The sequence below is a fragment of the Bos indicus x Bos taurus genome, chromosome 15 (assembly GCF_003369695.1).
Source record: "Bos indicus x Bos taurus breed Angus x Brahman F1 hybrid chromosome 15, Bos_hybrid_MaternalHap_v2.0, whole genome shotgun sequence".
Taxonomy (NCBI): domain Eukaryota; kingdom Metazoa; phylum Chordata; class Mammalia; order Artiodactyla; family Bovidae; genus Bos; species Bos indicus x Bos taurus.
The window spans coordinates 49,222,141-49,238,834 of NC_040090.1; the positions used below are offsets into that span (position 1 = coordinate 49,222,141).

General features: G+C 44.0%; 1 protein-coding gene across 7 annotated transcripts in view; it reads right to left on the reverse strand.

The window, feature by feature from the left end:
• Positions 1-16,694, reverse strand: part of ABCC8 (ATP binding cassette subfamily C member 8) — a 79,143-nt gene that overhangs the window by 47,777 nt on the left and 14,672 nt on the right. For 6 of the 7 annotated variants that reach the window (XM_027563407.1, XM_027563406.1, XM_027563405.1 and 3 more), the window contains 2 exons: positions 8,925-9,089; positions 5,530-5,685 (listed from right to left, as the gene is read on the reverse strand). In XM_027563407.1, the coding sequence (XP_027419208.1) occupies positions 5,530-5,685; positions 8,925-9,089 (321 nt within the window). The remainder of the gene's footprint in view (positions 1-5,529; positions 5,686-8,924; positions 9,090-16,694) is intronic. The other variant, XM_027563408.1, reaches the window with a different exon arrangement.

Below are 16,694 nucleotides of genomic sequence, written 5' to 3' on the forward strand. Positions count from 1 at the left end.
CAGGTATCCTTTCCAGATGGAAGCCAGTCTCAGAGCTGAGGCTGCACAAAGAGTGACGGTACCTTTTGTTCAGTTTGCTGCTTATCAAGGTTGATATTTCACTCTATTGGAAAAAAGTGATACCTGAGAAAAGAGGTAAAAGAACGGCACCCATGCCCGACAAAACGAGTCCAGGCTCTGAGAGTTTACTTTTTATTCTAATGTTCCTGGTGTCTTTAATTTTTAATGAATCCAGTAGGTATTCTCTAAAAAGAGAATTCATTCTGCTTCTAGCTTTATGTGAGTGACAGCCGGCTTCTGAATATTGATGAGAAGTGTAAATTACTCTTGCCAGCCCCCAAAGCCTCAAGATGACAATTTCGCAGGTTGCCTTCAAAGGCAGACACTTCTAAATTCAGGGCTTATTCTGGAAGAACAGATGTGCTGTCTTCCTTAATTGAAAAAAAAAATGGTAAGGTTGGCCCTGCACTGCCTGAGCCCTCATCAAATTGGCACAAAGCTCCTGCACCATCTCAAGGAGAGAGGAGTGGGTGGTTGACTCTGTAATATCTATTAATTACAGAACACCTCCTCCATTAGCGGGTTCTTAGGGGCTGGAAAATGACCCCTTCACCATCTACCTCCCAGTGTTTAGCTGATGTTAAATGCTGGCACGGGCAGGCAGAGGAGCACATTAGGGAACATTCCTACTCTTGCTAGAACACACTCCCATTGTCATTCCGGAAAATTATCCTTGGCATCCACCCTTTTCATTAGCTGTCCTCATTTGGAGGCTATCAGGGTGTCGTTCAGCAGCTTGAGTAAAAATGGACACCACAAAAGCTCTTAGAGCACTCCCAGAGCACTCTTAGGGCCCCAGCTGGGTACAGGTATCTGTACCCACCACCACCTCCAAGGCTGGCAGCTGCTGGGGATGTGACCACTGTTGCCACCAGGCTTATCCCCACAATTTGTCCACCCCGTGTCATGCTCCCCAGACCCTCTGTCTGCTCTGTTCTTCTGCAGGGGTCTGAATGGACCACGTGGAAGAACACACCAGAAATCAGGGATTTGGAGTGCGCAAAGCAAGTGTGGGGAATAAAAAGACTATTTTATCTCCTAGTCACAGGCCAGGAGAGCAATCTTGTGTAGTAGTGGGGTGATCACAGTCCAAGAGTCGGGAGCCCTGAGTTTGAATGCAGTCCCAGCACTTACTGGCTGTGCAATATTGAGTCTCAGCTTCTTCATTTTTAAGGTGGTGATTTTAACTGCCCACTTAGCAGAACTGTTGTGAAGATTGCATGCATACATGCTAAGTCACTTCAGTCATGTCCGACTCTTTGTAACCCTATGGATTGAAGCCCTCCAGGCTGCTCTGTCCATGGGATTCTCCAGACAAGAATTCTGGAGTGGGTTACCATGCCCTTCTCCAGGGTTGTGAAGATGAAATGAACATATATAATAAGCACATATATAGTGCCTGGCACACAGCTGGAGACAAGGTGGCTGATCCTCCTTATTAAAATAAACAAACAAGCCTCATGGGAACTCTGTCACTAGGGAACCACAGAAAGGATATACCTGGGTATGGTGTTGCTACCAGCTTGCTGGGTCGCCCAGGGTAAGGCCCTTGCCCTCTCTGGGCTTCCAATGCTCATGGGATGAGGTGGCACAGAGGTCCCCACTATGGGCAAGTTCCTTAACATAGTTGTCCATAAGCTTCAGGGGGCCCACAAAGCCCCTGAAATTGTAGGCAAAACGTGTGAATGCACTTTTGTTTTTCTGAGGAGAAGTTTCATTATGTTTTCAAAAGTAATAACCTATATGGGAAAAGAATCTAAAAAAGTGTGGATACAGGTGTATATATAACGGATTCACTTTGCTGTACACCTGGAACTAACACAACATTGTACATCAACTATACACCAATGAAAATTATATAAAAGAAGTATTTGCAGATCAGTGACGGTGTAGAGCTGGGGGCAAGTATGAGGAGTGACTCATCCAGTGGGTATGGGTTTCTTTTTTGGGGTAACGAAAGTGTTCTAAAATTATGATGATGTTGCATAATTCTGTGAACATGCTAAAACCCACTAAACTGTGCACTTTAAATGGATGAATTATATCTCAATGAAAGTGTTATTTAAAAGGCATATGTAATCCAAAAAGATTCCAATCAGGGACAGCCTTTGGGGATGAAGGAATGGGGCTCCTGAGCTCTTTTCAACACCATCAAAAGCCTCGTGTGCCCTGTGGATAACCAGGCTGCATATGGAATCCTGAGCCGGTTGAAGGGATTATATTAGTTCTGGTGGTAATACTGGGTCTTGAGGGTTGGTCAAAGCTCTAAGTGCAAAGGTACAGTCTTTGAGGAATTAAAAACAAAAAATCAAGGTCTTCCTTGGTGGTCTGGTGGCTAAGATAAATGCAGGGGGCCTGGGTTTTATCTCTGGTTGTAACTAAGGGTTTGCATGCCACAATGAGTATTGAAGATCCCGTGTGCCGCAACTAAGACCCAGTGCAGCCAAATGAATAAATAAATATTAGAAAATAAATGTAAAAAACCTAGAAAATCAAATGATACTTCGTGATAAATAAGTATAGATAAGTAATCAGTGGGGGCTTCCTTGGTGGCTCAGCGGTAAAGAATCTGCCTGCAATGCAGGAGACTTGGGTTCAGTCCCTGGGTTGGGAAGATCCCCTGGAGGAGGACATGGCAACCCACTCCAGCATTCTTGCTGGAGAATCCCATGGATAGTGAAGCCTGCCAGGCTACAGTCCATAGGGCCACACAGAGTCGGACATGCCTGACGTGACTAAACAGCAGCAGCAGCAAGTAATCAGTGGAGGTAAAAATTCCTACCTAACTTTCCTCCCACTATGTTGTGAGGGTTAATCACACAAGTGAGAAAAGCTGGACAGGCCAGGCACAGGGCAGGGGTTATTAGTTGTTAGTTAGTATTAGTATTGTTAGCAATGGTCCCTATGCGATAAAAACTATTATTAATAGTAACCAGGTTTGTAGCAGTTTTGTGGACAAAATCTCCTGAAACGAGTTGTTTAAGGGAAAACAAGTGAAATGATAAAAGATAAAATGGTAAATCTTAGCAGAGCGGAGGGGGCACAGGGGTCTGGGAGTGAGTAAGTGGGGCATAACATATATGGCTGTTACCATAAAAAGGACCATCAGATTTTCTACCCTACATCCAATCTTGTCTAGAAGGAAATGGCAACCCACTCCAGTATTCTTGCCTGGAGAATTCCATGGACAGAGGAGCCTGATGGGATAGAGTCCATGGGGTCACAAAGAGTCGGACATGACTGAGTGACTAACACACTTCTTCCAATCTTGTCTAGCTGCCTCCCTATACAAGCCTCTTCTATTTTCCTTTAGTGTCTCTTAAATACAAACTTTGAGTTTCCCAGGTGGCTCAGTGATAAAGAATCCACCTGCTAAGCAGGAGACGTGGGTTTGATCCCTGAGTCAGGAAGATTCCCTGGAGAAGGAAACAGCAACCCATGCCAGTATTCTTGCCTGGGAAATTCTACAGACAGTGGAGCCTGGTGAGCTACAGTCCATGGGGTTGAAAAAGAGCTGGACATGAGTGAGCGACTAAACAACACTCTATGTCAGGCTCCCTGCTTGGTGCTTTGCCTACATTATCTAACTGAATCATCAGAGCAACTCCAGAGAGTAGGAATCTTCCCCTTTTTCACAGATGAGGAAACTAAGGTTCAGGATAGGTTAAGTATCTTGAACCCAGGGAGCCTGCAGACTTTCTGGGAATGGATCTGGGATTTGGGCTTTTGACCTGAGCACCAGAATGAAGATTCACCCCCAGGCACAGGACAGGAGTCACAGACTCTGTGGTGGAAGAGCTCAGGATGGGAGAAGGAGCAGACGAGGCCAGGAGTCAGTAAACCATGCAAAGAATTCTCATTCTATTGTTGGAGGAGAACGCGCCTCCTCCAGAGCCAATCTCAAAAGTTGTCTGGCTTTAGAAAATGCCATGTTAGCCATCTGTATGTCTTCTTTGGAGAAATGTCTATTTAGTTCTTTGGCCCATTTTTTGATTGGGTCGTTTATTTTTCTGGAATTGAGCTGCAGGAGTTGCTTGTATATTTTTGAGATTAGTTGTTTGTCAGTTGCTTCATTTGCTATTATTTTCTCCCATTCTGAAGGCTGTCTTTTCACTTTGCTTATAGTTTCTTTTGTTGTGCAGAAGCTTTTAATTTTAATTAGATCCCATTTGTTTATTTTTGCTTTTATTTCCAATATTCTGGGAGGTGGGTCCTAGAGGATCCTGCTGTGATGTATGTCAGAGAGTGTTTTGCCTATGTTCTACATATGTATAGAACAGTCTTTTGGACTCTGTGAGGCGGGCGGGGGGGGGATGATTTGGGAGAATGGCATGAAAACATGTATAATATCATATAAGAAACAAATCGCTTGGGGCTGGTGCACTGGGATGACCCAGAGGGATGGTATGGAGGGAGGTAGGAGGGGGGTTCAGGATGGGAACACATGTACACCCGTGGCGGATGCATGTTGATGTATGGCAAAACCAATACAATATTGTAAAGTAAAAAAAAAAAAAGATATATACATAAAAATAAAGAAAGTGCCATGTTTTAGATTTCCAAAATTAAAACAGGCTTATTGGAGAATTTAGAAACGAATAAATTAAAATTTTGTAGGGCTTCCCTGGTGTCTCAGTGATAAAGAACACATCTGCCAATGTAGGAGACATGGGTTCAGTCTCTGATCTGGGAAGATCCCACATGCCGTGGAGCAACTAAGCCCATGCACCACAACTATTGAGCCTGTGCTCTACAGCCCTGGGAGCTGCAACCACCAGACCCTCACGCCACAACTACTGTGACCCACAAGAGAAGCCATCAGAATGAGAAGCCTGTGCACTGCAATGAACAGTAGGCCCCACTCACGGCAACTAGCGAAAAGCCCGCTCAGCAACAAAGACTCAGCACAGCTAAAAATAAATAAAATTTTAAAAAGAATTCATTTCTTTAAAAAATCATTTGTAAGCCCCCATGAGGCCCTTTAGTTCTTTTTTTCCTGTGTGGAAAAATGTGTGCAAATGCATACATATGTGTTTTCCAATTTAGCAGGAAGCACACTGTGAATACTAAAAACACATGTTTTTAGATACATGCTTTGAATACTAAAAACACACTTAAAAACACATCATGAACACTTTTCAATGTAAGTAAGTACTTTGCTATAACACGACTTTTATGTGAAAGTGTTCTACACATGATTATCCTTCAGTTGTTGGGTTTTTTTAAGGTTGGCTGCAGTTTTAAAGTCTTAGTGACCATTGCCTTCTTTGATCATCAAGAGAGACGCCTAGACCCCTTGGAGAGTGTGAGGCAGTGCAGACACCCAGGATACACCCCATGGAGATCCCAAGGAGGTGAAAGGTATAAGTAAACATGGAATGGAAGACGGCAGGCTCTTAGCCACCGGGCATGCACCAGCAGATTCCGATTTTGTGTCTCCCAACTCCCAACAAAGCACATGTCCCTTACCTGTACTGGCATGGCCCAGAGGTTTGGGCACAAGAAGAAAAACCACATGAGCTGGTTGGTGTCGATGGCTACCAGGTTACAGATCTGCCCGGCTGTCATTTCCCCCATGGATAGGTTGGAGGTGGACAGGTGCATAATTTTATTGTAAATCTTGGTCTGGAAATGAGAGTAGAGTGTTTCACATTTGTCATCATCAACCCCCTAATCACCACTCCAGATGCCATGTGTCTCTAAAGTGCCAGGGGCTTTTCAGGCCTCCCCCCATGGAGCCCCAGAGCAGCCCTGTAAAGGGCACTGCATGACTGTTCCAGTTTTATAAATGGAGAAGCTGAGGCTCAGAGAGGTAAAGGGCTTTGACTACAGTCCAAGCAAGTCAGAGAGGCAGCATTCCCATGAGGAATCTACACCAGCATGACAAGCTACTTCCCCAGCAAGCAAGACCTTTCCCTTGGTTGGTCTTAACTGGACAGGACTTAATTGGCTTTTAAATCTTAAATGCAGATTGTCATGCCCAGTCGTATTCTTGATTTACTGGAGGTCAGTGGAGAACATACTTGAGAGCCATAAAAATGATGAAAGGTGGCAGCCATCTGTTTTAATGTGGCTTCTCCAATGGGGAAAGGGGTTTGCTCTGGGGCTAAATCTTGTCTTAATTGAGCCTTGAAATAAATACAAGGGTTCAGCCTGGGAAGGTCTTATGTGAGACAAATGTGTATGTCGATCAGCCCTAGCACTATCCCCAGTCCAGCCACCCCCGAGGACCTTGTTCTGTCTCTCCAGGGCACATGAGGAACAGCCACAGTAATGGCTTCCCATGAGCTCTGAACCTAAAAGCTCTATGTGCAGAGTGATTGTGCCTTCCAGAAAGATGGCAATTTTCAGGCTATGTGTCCTGAAACAAGGAAAAATGCATTTCTGTCTTAATGACCTGGGGATGTCTGCTCTTGAAGGAAATTTTATTGTGCATTCTGTTGTAAGGTAGATTCCCAGCCCTTAATTCATCTTTTGTGTAAAGCCAGGCTTTTTCATGGGGCAGGTCTGCTTAAAGCATGAACTTCTTCTGTCTTTTTTGAGTTATGTACACCATGGTTTAGGTTTAAAATAATGGCAATGACTTTTTTTTGACAGATCTAGGCTTATCCTAAGTTATATACAATCAGTTTTTAAAGAATAATAATAAATCTAGTTTCAGTGAAGTAGGAACATAAGTAAACTAACAAAGAAAGCATTATTAAGTAAAGACTAGCATTCACAGAATTACACAACTAAAACCTGGTATATGTCAAAAATTATATACAATACAGGAATTTTGCTTCATAACCTTTTGTGCAAGAACTGTGGCTGTTCTCAAACTCACAAAGACATAAATCTTTATCTATAGATTTCTGTAAATCTTTGAATGGAAGAATTTTTTTCTAATTTGTTCCCATAATTAATGCCAGCATTTTCTTTTGGGGACATAATGTATTAATCTTTCTTATTCATTCAAAATATTCAGACAGTTTAATAAAAACAATTACATGCTACTACATTAAAAAGCCATATTTGGCTCTTTTAGCATAATTGGAAAATATTAGGTTAGAGTGTGATTTATGACAGAAATAGAAAGTAGATTTAATTACAAAACTGCTTGGCTACAAAACTGGCTGTTTTTTGTAGTGGTACATGCCTGCTTATCACTGGAAGGCTCTGAACAGAGGTTAGGATTTTAGAAAGGTTTTCTGAACTTGCAATAGCTTGGTTCTCCTAGATCTGAACCCCTATGAGTCTTAAGGGTCTTGGATTTTTCTGGGATCTTTCCATCATTTTCACATGAAGACCTTCATGAGGAAATGGCTCTGCTTTTCAACAAAAAAAGCATTGGCGATGGAGTGTTGTCATGCACAGTTTCACAAGTTGTGTACTACACAACTCCAGGGGGCGCCATTCACATGGACTATACCAAGATAACCAGAGTTTGGGCCTTGACACTGTCCCCAGCCTAGGCTGTACCCTTCTCCTTAGTCCCTTTTCTGCATTGCTTCTGATCCTGGCTCCCAGAGGACCAGTCAGTGTAAATGACTTTGAGGAACATTTCTGAAGAATGAGGCAGCTTTGGGATTTAGTCACAACCTCTCAGTGTTCTACTGACTTCATGGGAATTGCTGGGTAAGGCAGAATCTGCTAGCTGTCCCTCATTATCCATTCTCTTCTTTTCATAAGAAGAATTTGTAGCAGGGTAGCATAAAAGCCTGTCAAGAATAAAGCCACAGTTTCTAGCTTCTCTAGGTATAGCCATGGGGCCAAATGTTCCCCAAAGGGATGGGTGAAGATCTCTGCAACTTCTGCATCATGATTTGAAAAGAGGGCAGCCTTCCCTCCTACTGTCCCACCTTTATTATTGTTGGTTTAAATGTAGACACAATAGTGGCGATATCCATAGTCACATTAAACCATGGGACAAAGTCATGTGAGAAGGCTTGGCAGCACAACAGTACAGAAGGAGCCAAGATCTCTGATGACTGTATTAGCCCTGACCAAACGTGAAAGACAAACTTCCATCCTATTTAAGCCACTATCACACTGGGTCTCTCCATTCTAACAGTGGAACTAAAATTCTAATGAAAACACTGGGGCTCATTACTATCTTGCCTAAAGGGTCCCTGAATCCTTCCTGACCTTGATCAGCCTTCCAACAGACTCTGAGGAGGAAGTCACAGCAGGCAGTAGCAAGAACCTAGACCCAGGGACCAGACAGGCCAGATATGTCCCTCTCATCATGGCCTGAGACTTAAGAGCTCAAATTGATCTTGGTCTGGTCTGAAATCGCTCAGTCGTGTCCAACTCTTTGTGACCCCATGGACAATAGCCCACCAGGCTCTTATGTCCATGGAATTCTCCAGGCAAGAATACTGGAGTGGGTTGTCACTCCCTTCTCCAGGGGATCTTCCCAATCCAGGGATTGAAACCTGGGTCTCCTGCATTGCAAGCAGATTCTTTACCATCTGAGCTACTCAGTCTATCTAATCCTGGTATGTCAAAGATGCTTTTTTGTAGCCAAAGAAGACTATCCAGTAGCAGAGCCCTGGAACAGAATTTGTAGAAGGATTATGAGGCTGCACTTGCATTCAGCAGGAAAAAGTTCTGTGATTGATTAGTGATGTCTGTCCCACTTCGAGGCTAAGCAGCTGACATCTCAGATCTAGTCCAAGGCAGAACTAGGGCTGGAACTACTACAGTTTCAAGGCCAGCCCAAGGCACTTTCCACCGTGTCACACTGCCTTGTCAATGGTTAGTTTCAAAACACTATCAAAAGGCAGCAAAACAATACATTCACAGGGAAATCATTCTTGAGTGTTCATGAGGACACATAATGTGCTCCTTACTGCATAGTGAAAAGATAATCATTCAAGTACCTGTATTGCTCCTCTCAAGTTAATTCCAGTTTCAATGGCGACATAGTAAGATGCTTGCAGAAATGTCCTTTGCAGTAGGAGGGCAAGGAACAGAAGCACGGCTAAGACATAGGCATTCGCAAGGAACTCTTGGGATGAGACAAAGTAAACTCCGAGAAACTGTGTCTGTTGGAAAGAGAAATTCAGAGGTAGCTGTCATTGCCAGCAAAATGACTGCCATTAATACCTGTTATGGGCCACAGAGGCCATTGTTATAGGACTCTCCATGCTTGAAAGCCTTGTGCAACTGTTTATGAGTGGAAAAATCATCAGGCTAAACATTCTTGTAACTATAGGGAGAGTTGCCTATCGTCTGTTCGTCAACCCACTTAGGTAAACAGAATGTGACCCAGTTCTAACCTCATGTCCATAAATATGATTCTTAGCTTTGTGGGCATGAGGCCAGGGGATTTCACTCTGAATGGGGGCAAGAATAAATAGAGCAAATCATAAAGCAGTCAAAACTAGAACCACTACAACAGATCGCACGAGATGTATTCTCTGCTACAAAAGTGGAATCAGCTGAGGTTTAGTCTCACACTCACCAACAGCCTGCACTGTAGAAATTTCTGGGCAGAAAGACCAGCAGAAAACACGGCAGCAGTGCTCCCAGGGAGGGATGGACCGCATCGCCTGTAATGGACCATTTCAGACCCAAGCACCCCAGGCTTGTGGGCTCCTGGGACCTCCTTTCAAATGGAAAGCTTTCTGAACCTCCAGCAAGATCTCAGATGATAAGCAGTGGGGAAAAAAAACCAAATGGTTTGATTTTGTTGCTAAAGATACCAGAGAACAACAGCATGTCTGTTTCTAAATTCAGCATCAACAGCTCCCAGGAAAACTTTGATCTTGATTAAGTCCATCGCTCCACATCAATGTTTCCATGAAGACACAGCTCACCCCTTTCTGAGACTCTGCCCTGAACTCTGCAAGTGATTTGGAAGGTTGTGAGAGCTGCTGCTGCAGGGTAAAGAGTGGTGGGAACAAAATGATGAGAAGGAGCCTGAGGGCGTGTCCACACCAGGATCAGGCTGAAAGGGTCAGGATTCTAAGCGGACGCCTTTTCTAGAGTCAGAAATCCCTGCATCCTGGACATAGACCTTTCTGACAGTAGGAAAGATTGTGCCTCTTGGTTCAAGAGTGCCCTTCCACCAGCTCTCACAGGTCCATGGAGCTGGTTCTGGTTACAACTATATTTCCCTTCCTCTGTGGAACAGGGTCGCTCCCTTTTGGGGTCAGCAGGAAACAGTCACAGGGCACACTGAGGCCTCTTAGAAAGAGGGTCCTACTGAAACCTGAAGCCCTGATTCTGCCTCACTTGTTAAAGCACAAGGGGGAAAGGCAGAGGGGGAAGGGAGAAGGAAGACAGTGGGGGTTGCTGGGAGCAGCAAAATGGACCTTAAAATTGGGCTGCTGAGTTTGAGACCTGATCTTACAGGGAAGCAAGGGGCAGGGCCCAGTGTTCACCAGGTACAATGCTCACAACACCCAGTGAGAAGCACACCATTATTAGACCAGTTTTATACATGAGGAAATGGAGTTTCATCATGGTTCAGTGGCTGGCCCAGGGTCACATGCTGATAAAGGAAAAGATGTGAACATGAAACCATGTGAGGCCAAAAACGCTCCCGTAGATCCACTACCTGAGCCTCATCCAACCTGTTAACTTTGAGTCTCCTACTGTCAGCTGCAAGCTTGTGACCTTGCAGGGACTGGAACCTGCCCACTTGGCTAGTTCCAGGTCCAAAATGAAGGCATCTGGTCTAGGGAAAAACCTGGTCCCGTTTAACATGCCTTGGAATTCTTCCGTTCTACCAGCCTATGTAGCCTTGGAATTCTTCCGTTCTACCAGCTTATGTAGAGACCCAGCTCTGGAGAATGGACTCCATTATTTTAAAGCCATAAAGGACATGGTGGGGATTTATCCCAAAGGAAATACTTTTACGTAATGAAATAGCTGTATGTGCAAAGATGTACTGTCTCTGGGTTAGAGCAGGCAAAAATCCATGTAAATGTGTAACCACAAGGGATGGTTAAGTATATTATGACACTCATGGGAAACACTATGTACCCAAGAACACCAATCAATATGAAAGCTCTTAAGTAGCATGGAACGGCTCACATTCATTATATCACAATGATTAGAAAGCACATAGGCTGCAGAATGAGGGCTAGAAAAATCAACCGATCTCACTGTTTAGGTTACGGGTGCATGTGTGTTCTTTGTTAAATGCACTCATCAATATCTGTACATTTTCCACAAAGCAACAAATTCTCTTTTTAGAATTTGTTGGAATTTTTGGTCTAAAGGAAAAGCCTTGCTCCCTTTCCCCAAAATGCACACACCCTACGGTCAGAAATAATATGTATTTGGGTCAAGAGTTTTATGACCTGTTAAAATGAAAATCTGCCTGCAGGTGTAAGTCATTGGGTCATTTTTTTATCACTCTTCAAAGAGACAGAATAAAAGAGATAGAGGCCAGAGTAGCTACCTTTTGATTAAGAAGTAGGTACTAGACTAGCCAAAGAGGCCAGGGATATTGCTCGTGGACGGCAAGCCCTGGGAAGCTTCAAATGGCTGTCAGGGCACTGGCATTGCCCAGCACCTTGACAGCTGGAGAGAAAGGCCAAGGACTTACAGCTTGACATTTGATGAGTGGAAAATGCTTTGGAAGATCAGATGCCCTTGTCTCACATTTTCATAAGCTCTCAGGGAAGAAATTGTATTTGTTTCCAGGGGTTTTCATAGTAGCACTCAATAAATATATTTTAAAGTAATCAATGCATATGATCTTCATCTCCCATCTACTTTTTATAGAAGCTATCCATTTCCCTATTTTACAGTTGAGCCAGTCAAGGCATGCTGAATGTAAGGTTCCAGCTCTGGAAGGCCCTGGTAAAAATGTTGATAACTGTCTTTGACTGCTTATAGACCAAGGCATCCACCCATCCAACCACAACCATTTGACATGGTGGTTTAGAGTTTGAGGTTAGCCCATATCTGAGTTCAAGTTCTGGCTCATTATGTTAGTGACTGTGTTTTTAGTAAGTTCCTCAACCTCTCTGAGCTTCAGTTTCTTTACATGTAAGATGAAGCTATTAAGGGTTTCTACTTCAGAGAGCTGTTATGACAATTCAGTGTAACAATGTAAGTAAAAAGTTTTCTTAGGACTTCCCCAGTGGTCCAGTGTTAACACTCCACACTCCCAACGCAGGGAGCATTGCCTTGATCCTTGGTTGGGGAACTAAGATCCCATATGTTACATGGTGTGGAAAAATAAAGATTTGTAGTAAGCATGCTGCTCTGCTGCTAAGTCACTCCAGTCATGTCCGACTCTGTGGGACCCCATAGACGGCAGCCCACCAGGCTCCCCCATCCCTGGGATTCTCCAGACAAGAACACTGGAGTGGGTTGTAGTAAGTACTTATACTTACTACATGTAAGTATACTACAAGTATATGGTAATGTCTACATTTTTCATTGAAAAATCATTTCTCTTGTGCTTCTGGGGTGTCAGGCATGGAGCTGGGCACACAGAGATCAGCCAATGCAGGTCATGTCTTAGGAGACTCAGGGTCAAGTTGAAGAAAAAGAAAATGGGTGTTTTGATGGTGCAAACATAGGATATTACAGGAGCACAGAAGAGGAGCATCTAATTCAATCAGAGGAAGGCTTCCTGGAGGAGGTGACATCAAAGACATGTCTTCGCAGTTCAGAGGGAGTGAGGCATGCCAGACCAGAGCAGCCACATGGACACTGTCATAAAGAGACCAACCCGCACGTTGACATCACAGTCACAGAAATGTGTATAAGTTCTCAAAGTACCCAGAGTGACAGCCACAAATATGGATGTCCAGATGGGGACACAGATACACACAGAAACAGACATACCAAGAGACACAGGGACAACAGAAAGACACACACAAAGACTCATAAGCAGGTCCCAGAAGAACTCAGTCAGAAACACACACTAACCTACACACGATCCCCACGGAGGTTTAGAGGCCGTGTGAGGCTTTGTTTGGCCCTGAGATCAAACCCAAACTGTTCTTTCTTCCTCTGCTCAGCTGACAGCCTAGAGCAGTGCTGGCCAGTTTCAGATGCCAGCAGTTCTTTATAAATCCAATTCCCTTGCCCTCCAGCCAGATCAGAGGCACCCATGGCAGGTGACAGATTGTGGGTGGGGGCTGGGTGACAGAGGGGGCTGGAAAGAGATCTATCAGGGGTTTTGCAGGGCCTGGGTCCCAGCACTCCCTAGGGAGTGACGGTGGGGACAGGAGTGTTGAGGACCTAGCAGGCCATATGACACTTCCAGTAATAAAAGAAGAAATAAGAAATGCCTGTCCTTGAGGATGTCAAGGGCGGCAAGATTTCTTGCCAACCATGAGTATCCTGGCAAGGGAAGAGATGACAGGGCAGCCTCTGATAACAGAGTAAACAGTGGGTGCCCGGCTGCGCCGACTGCAGCAGGATGGATCCGGGTTGAATGGAAGAAGGGCTTTCTCATGGAGAGGGTTGTTAAACACAGCTACAGAGCTTCCTTCTGTGTTCATGAAGACCAGAATAGCACCTGTCTCTCTGGGTGAGAGCCACTGGGAGGCAGGGAGTGGTGGTGAACCAAATAACTTCAATAAATGACCCCTTTCCCCCACTAGACCCTCCCTGGTGGTCAGACAGTAAAGCGTCTGCCTACAATGTGGGAGACCCGAGTTCCACCCCTGGGTTGGGAAGACCTCCTGAAGAAGGAAATGGCAACCCACTCCAGTATTCTTGCCTGGAAAATCCCATGGATGGAGGAACCTGGTAGGCTACAGTCCATGGAGTCGCAAAGAGTTGGACACGACTGAGCAATTTCACTTCACTTTCCCCCACTACATGAGAATTAAGGCATATCCCAGGCAACCACACGACTGAGGACTCTCTGTTGCTGACATTGGAGATGATATTTACTTTCAACTCTCGTTTCTATGTCTGTAATTTGCTGATTGCATTTGGGCTGCTGGGAACAAATATTAAATTTGATAAGACCTGCTGCCACTGAGGCAGGGCCATCTGTCTCAGCGATTTATGTGCTGACAAGTAACTGAGACAAGAGCATTCCAATGAGAGGGCAGCAAATCCCAATTCTCTTTCTGTACAAACAAAGAGAAAAGAGAATGCAAAGCTAACACTCAAATGAACTAGTATTCTAAGTGTTGCTCTTACCATTTCTTTGACACATCTGGCCCCAGAGTTCTTAGGAGACTGGTATAAGAGTTTAGGGAAACACAGGATGAAGAAGATGATGTAGACAAGCTGATAAGGGCTCTGGCTGGTGTCACTTTTCCCTAATGCCAACAATCGGCTCCACACTGCTGCAGGCTTATCAGTGTGGAGTATTTGGGAATCCCCTATGGCTTCCCTGGTGGCTCAGATATAAAGAATCTGCCTGCAGTGCAGGAGACCTGGGTTTGATCCCTGGGTCAGGAAGATCCCCTGGAGAAGGACATGGCTACCCACTCCAGTATTCTTGCCTGGAGAATCCCATGGACAGAGGAGCCTGGCAGGCTACAAGCCATGGGATTACAAAGAGTCAGACACGACTGAGTAACATTTCTTTTCTTTTTTTTTCATTTATGGTTAGTCTGAAGCTGAAGGTGACACTCCTTTTTTACAAAAGAAACAGTCTCTTCCCCCCATTTTGGGGCCAAATAAAGTTCAGCAGCTCAAAAGCCAGAGAAGGTCTCAAGAGCCACTGAAGTCTACATAAGCAAAAAGAGTCCTAATCATCTTTTCTTTTCTTTTTTTTAAGGCTTTCTCATGTTAGTTTTTTAAAGAAATTGATGCATTATATAAACATTTTTAAAAGTGAAAAAATTGTGAAGTACTGTAAAGTTTTCATGAAATTTATTTCCAAGTTAATAGTTCTCACATCCTTAAATGAACAAGAAATCTACCCATCTTAGCCTAGGTAACTCCTACTCATCTGTCAAGGCCCCATTCAAATATCTTCTCCTTCTCGAAGCTGTCATGATCACTGGCTGAGTTAATTACTCCTTTTCCCACAGTTCCTCGTATCTACTTCCAAGTAGCAGTATTTAACACACAGGTGGCACTAGTGGTAAAGAACTTGCCTGCCAGCGCAGGAGACGTAAGAGACACAGGTTAGATCCTGGGCTGGGAAGATCCCCTGCAGGAGGGCATGGCAACCCACGCCAGTATTCTTGGCCTGGAGAATCCCATGGACAGAAGAGCCTGGCGGTCTACAGTCCATAGGCTCGCAAAGAATTGGATACGACTGAAGTGACTTAGCACACATAAAATGTTTCATTTAGATTTCTCTCTCTTCCATTTGGTTCCATATTCCTCGAGGCCAGAGATGAAGACTTGATAATAGTAATCAATTTAACATCATGATTGTAAGTGCCCAGACTATGGAGTAAAAGAGACTTGGTTTCAAATCCTGACTCTGTCACTAACTAGCTGAGAGACCCTAGGGAAAGTTACTTAACCTCTTTGAGCCCCAAGTTCTTCATCTATAAAATGGGGATTAAAGATACCTACCTTAGAAGTTGTATGGTTTGTCAATTATATCTCAAAATGCTGTTACAAAAAAAAAAAAAAAACTTACCCTAAAAGGCTGTTTTAGGGATTCAATGAGATAACACATGGATAAGTATTAAGCAGTCAATAAGTGGTTGTTATTAATCTTCCTCATCATAACCATTGTTTCTATACTCTCACAGTCTTACCCAGGTCTGGCACATGGTATGGCTCAATAATTGTTTGCTGAGTAAATCAGACAGACTTAAGAGTGTCTCATATTCCTGGCCAAAAGTGCTCAGCTGATTAATTATGTCTCTGGAAAAAGATTCATATGCACCTCCTGGGAATTAAATGGTATCTGCAGTTTTGGAACCCACGAGATGGATAATACTACACGAGGGGAAGTCGTAAATTAGTAATTAGATCCCTAATCAGTAATTACCTGCATCATTTTTGGACTGTCTATTTGTGGTTAGAAGGTTATAATGATGTTCCTGCTGGGGAAATAAGACTCTGAATCTTATTAGAGGTGAAAAGTTTTCCATTTTGTGGCCATGTAAACCTGGCATCATCGACTCAATGGACATGAGTTTGAGCAGACTCTGGGAGACGGTGAGGGACAGGGAAGTACGAGCGTGCTGCAGTCTGCGGGGGTCCCAGAGAGTCGGACGTGTCTGAGCGACTGAAGAACAACAAACCTAAGCAGCCGCAAAGAAACAGACGAAAGAATCAGGTACTCCACCCTCACCCCCAGAGTGAATGGTACTGCCCCCAGGAAGGAAAACAAACCCCAGAAAGATTTCCTGTCTCTGTCGTCCGACAAATTTCAGTTTGTAGCATCTTTAGAGCCGGAAAGGCCATTGGGTACCATCTAGTCCAATGGGTTTCAATTACTTTTAAGACACGGGATTCTTTTTTAAAAAAGAAATTTTAATGGGAAGTTCTAACATGTTAATAAAACTGGGGCAGCTTTTAACAAAATTTGGAGTAGAGGGAGAAAAATCCCCACAGATGGAGGCTTCCCACTCTCCTCCCCACAACAGCAGCCACCAAAGTGGCCCTGCAGAGCCTCAAGTGCTATGAGCATACAAAACTGAAGAAGAGAGATCCATAAAAGTTATCGAGAGTCTGTTAAGATAGCATGAATTAAAAACTAATAAATAAAAGCTTAGACACCTCCTGCAACTTTCTGAATGATGACATAA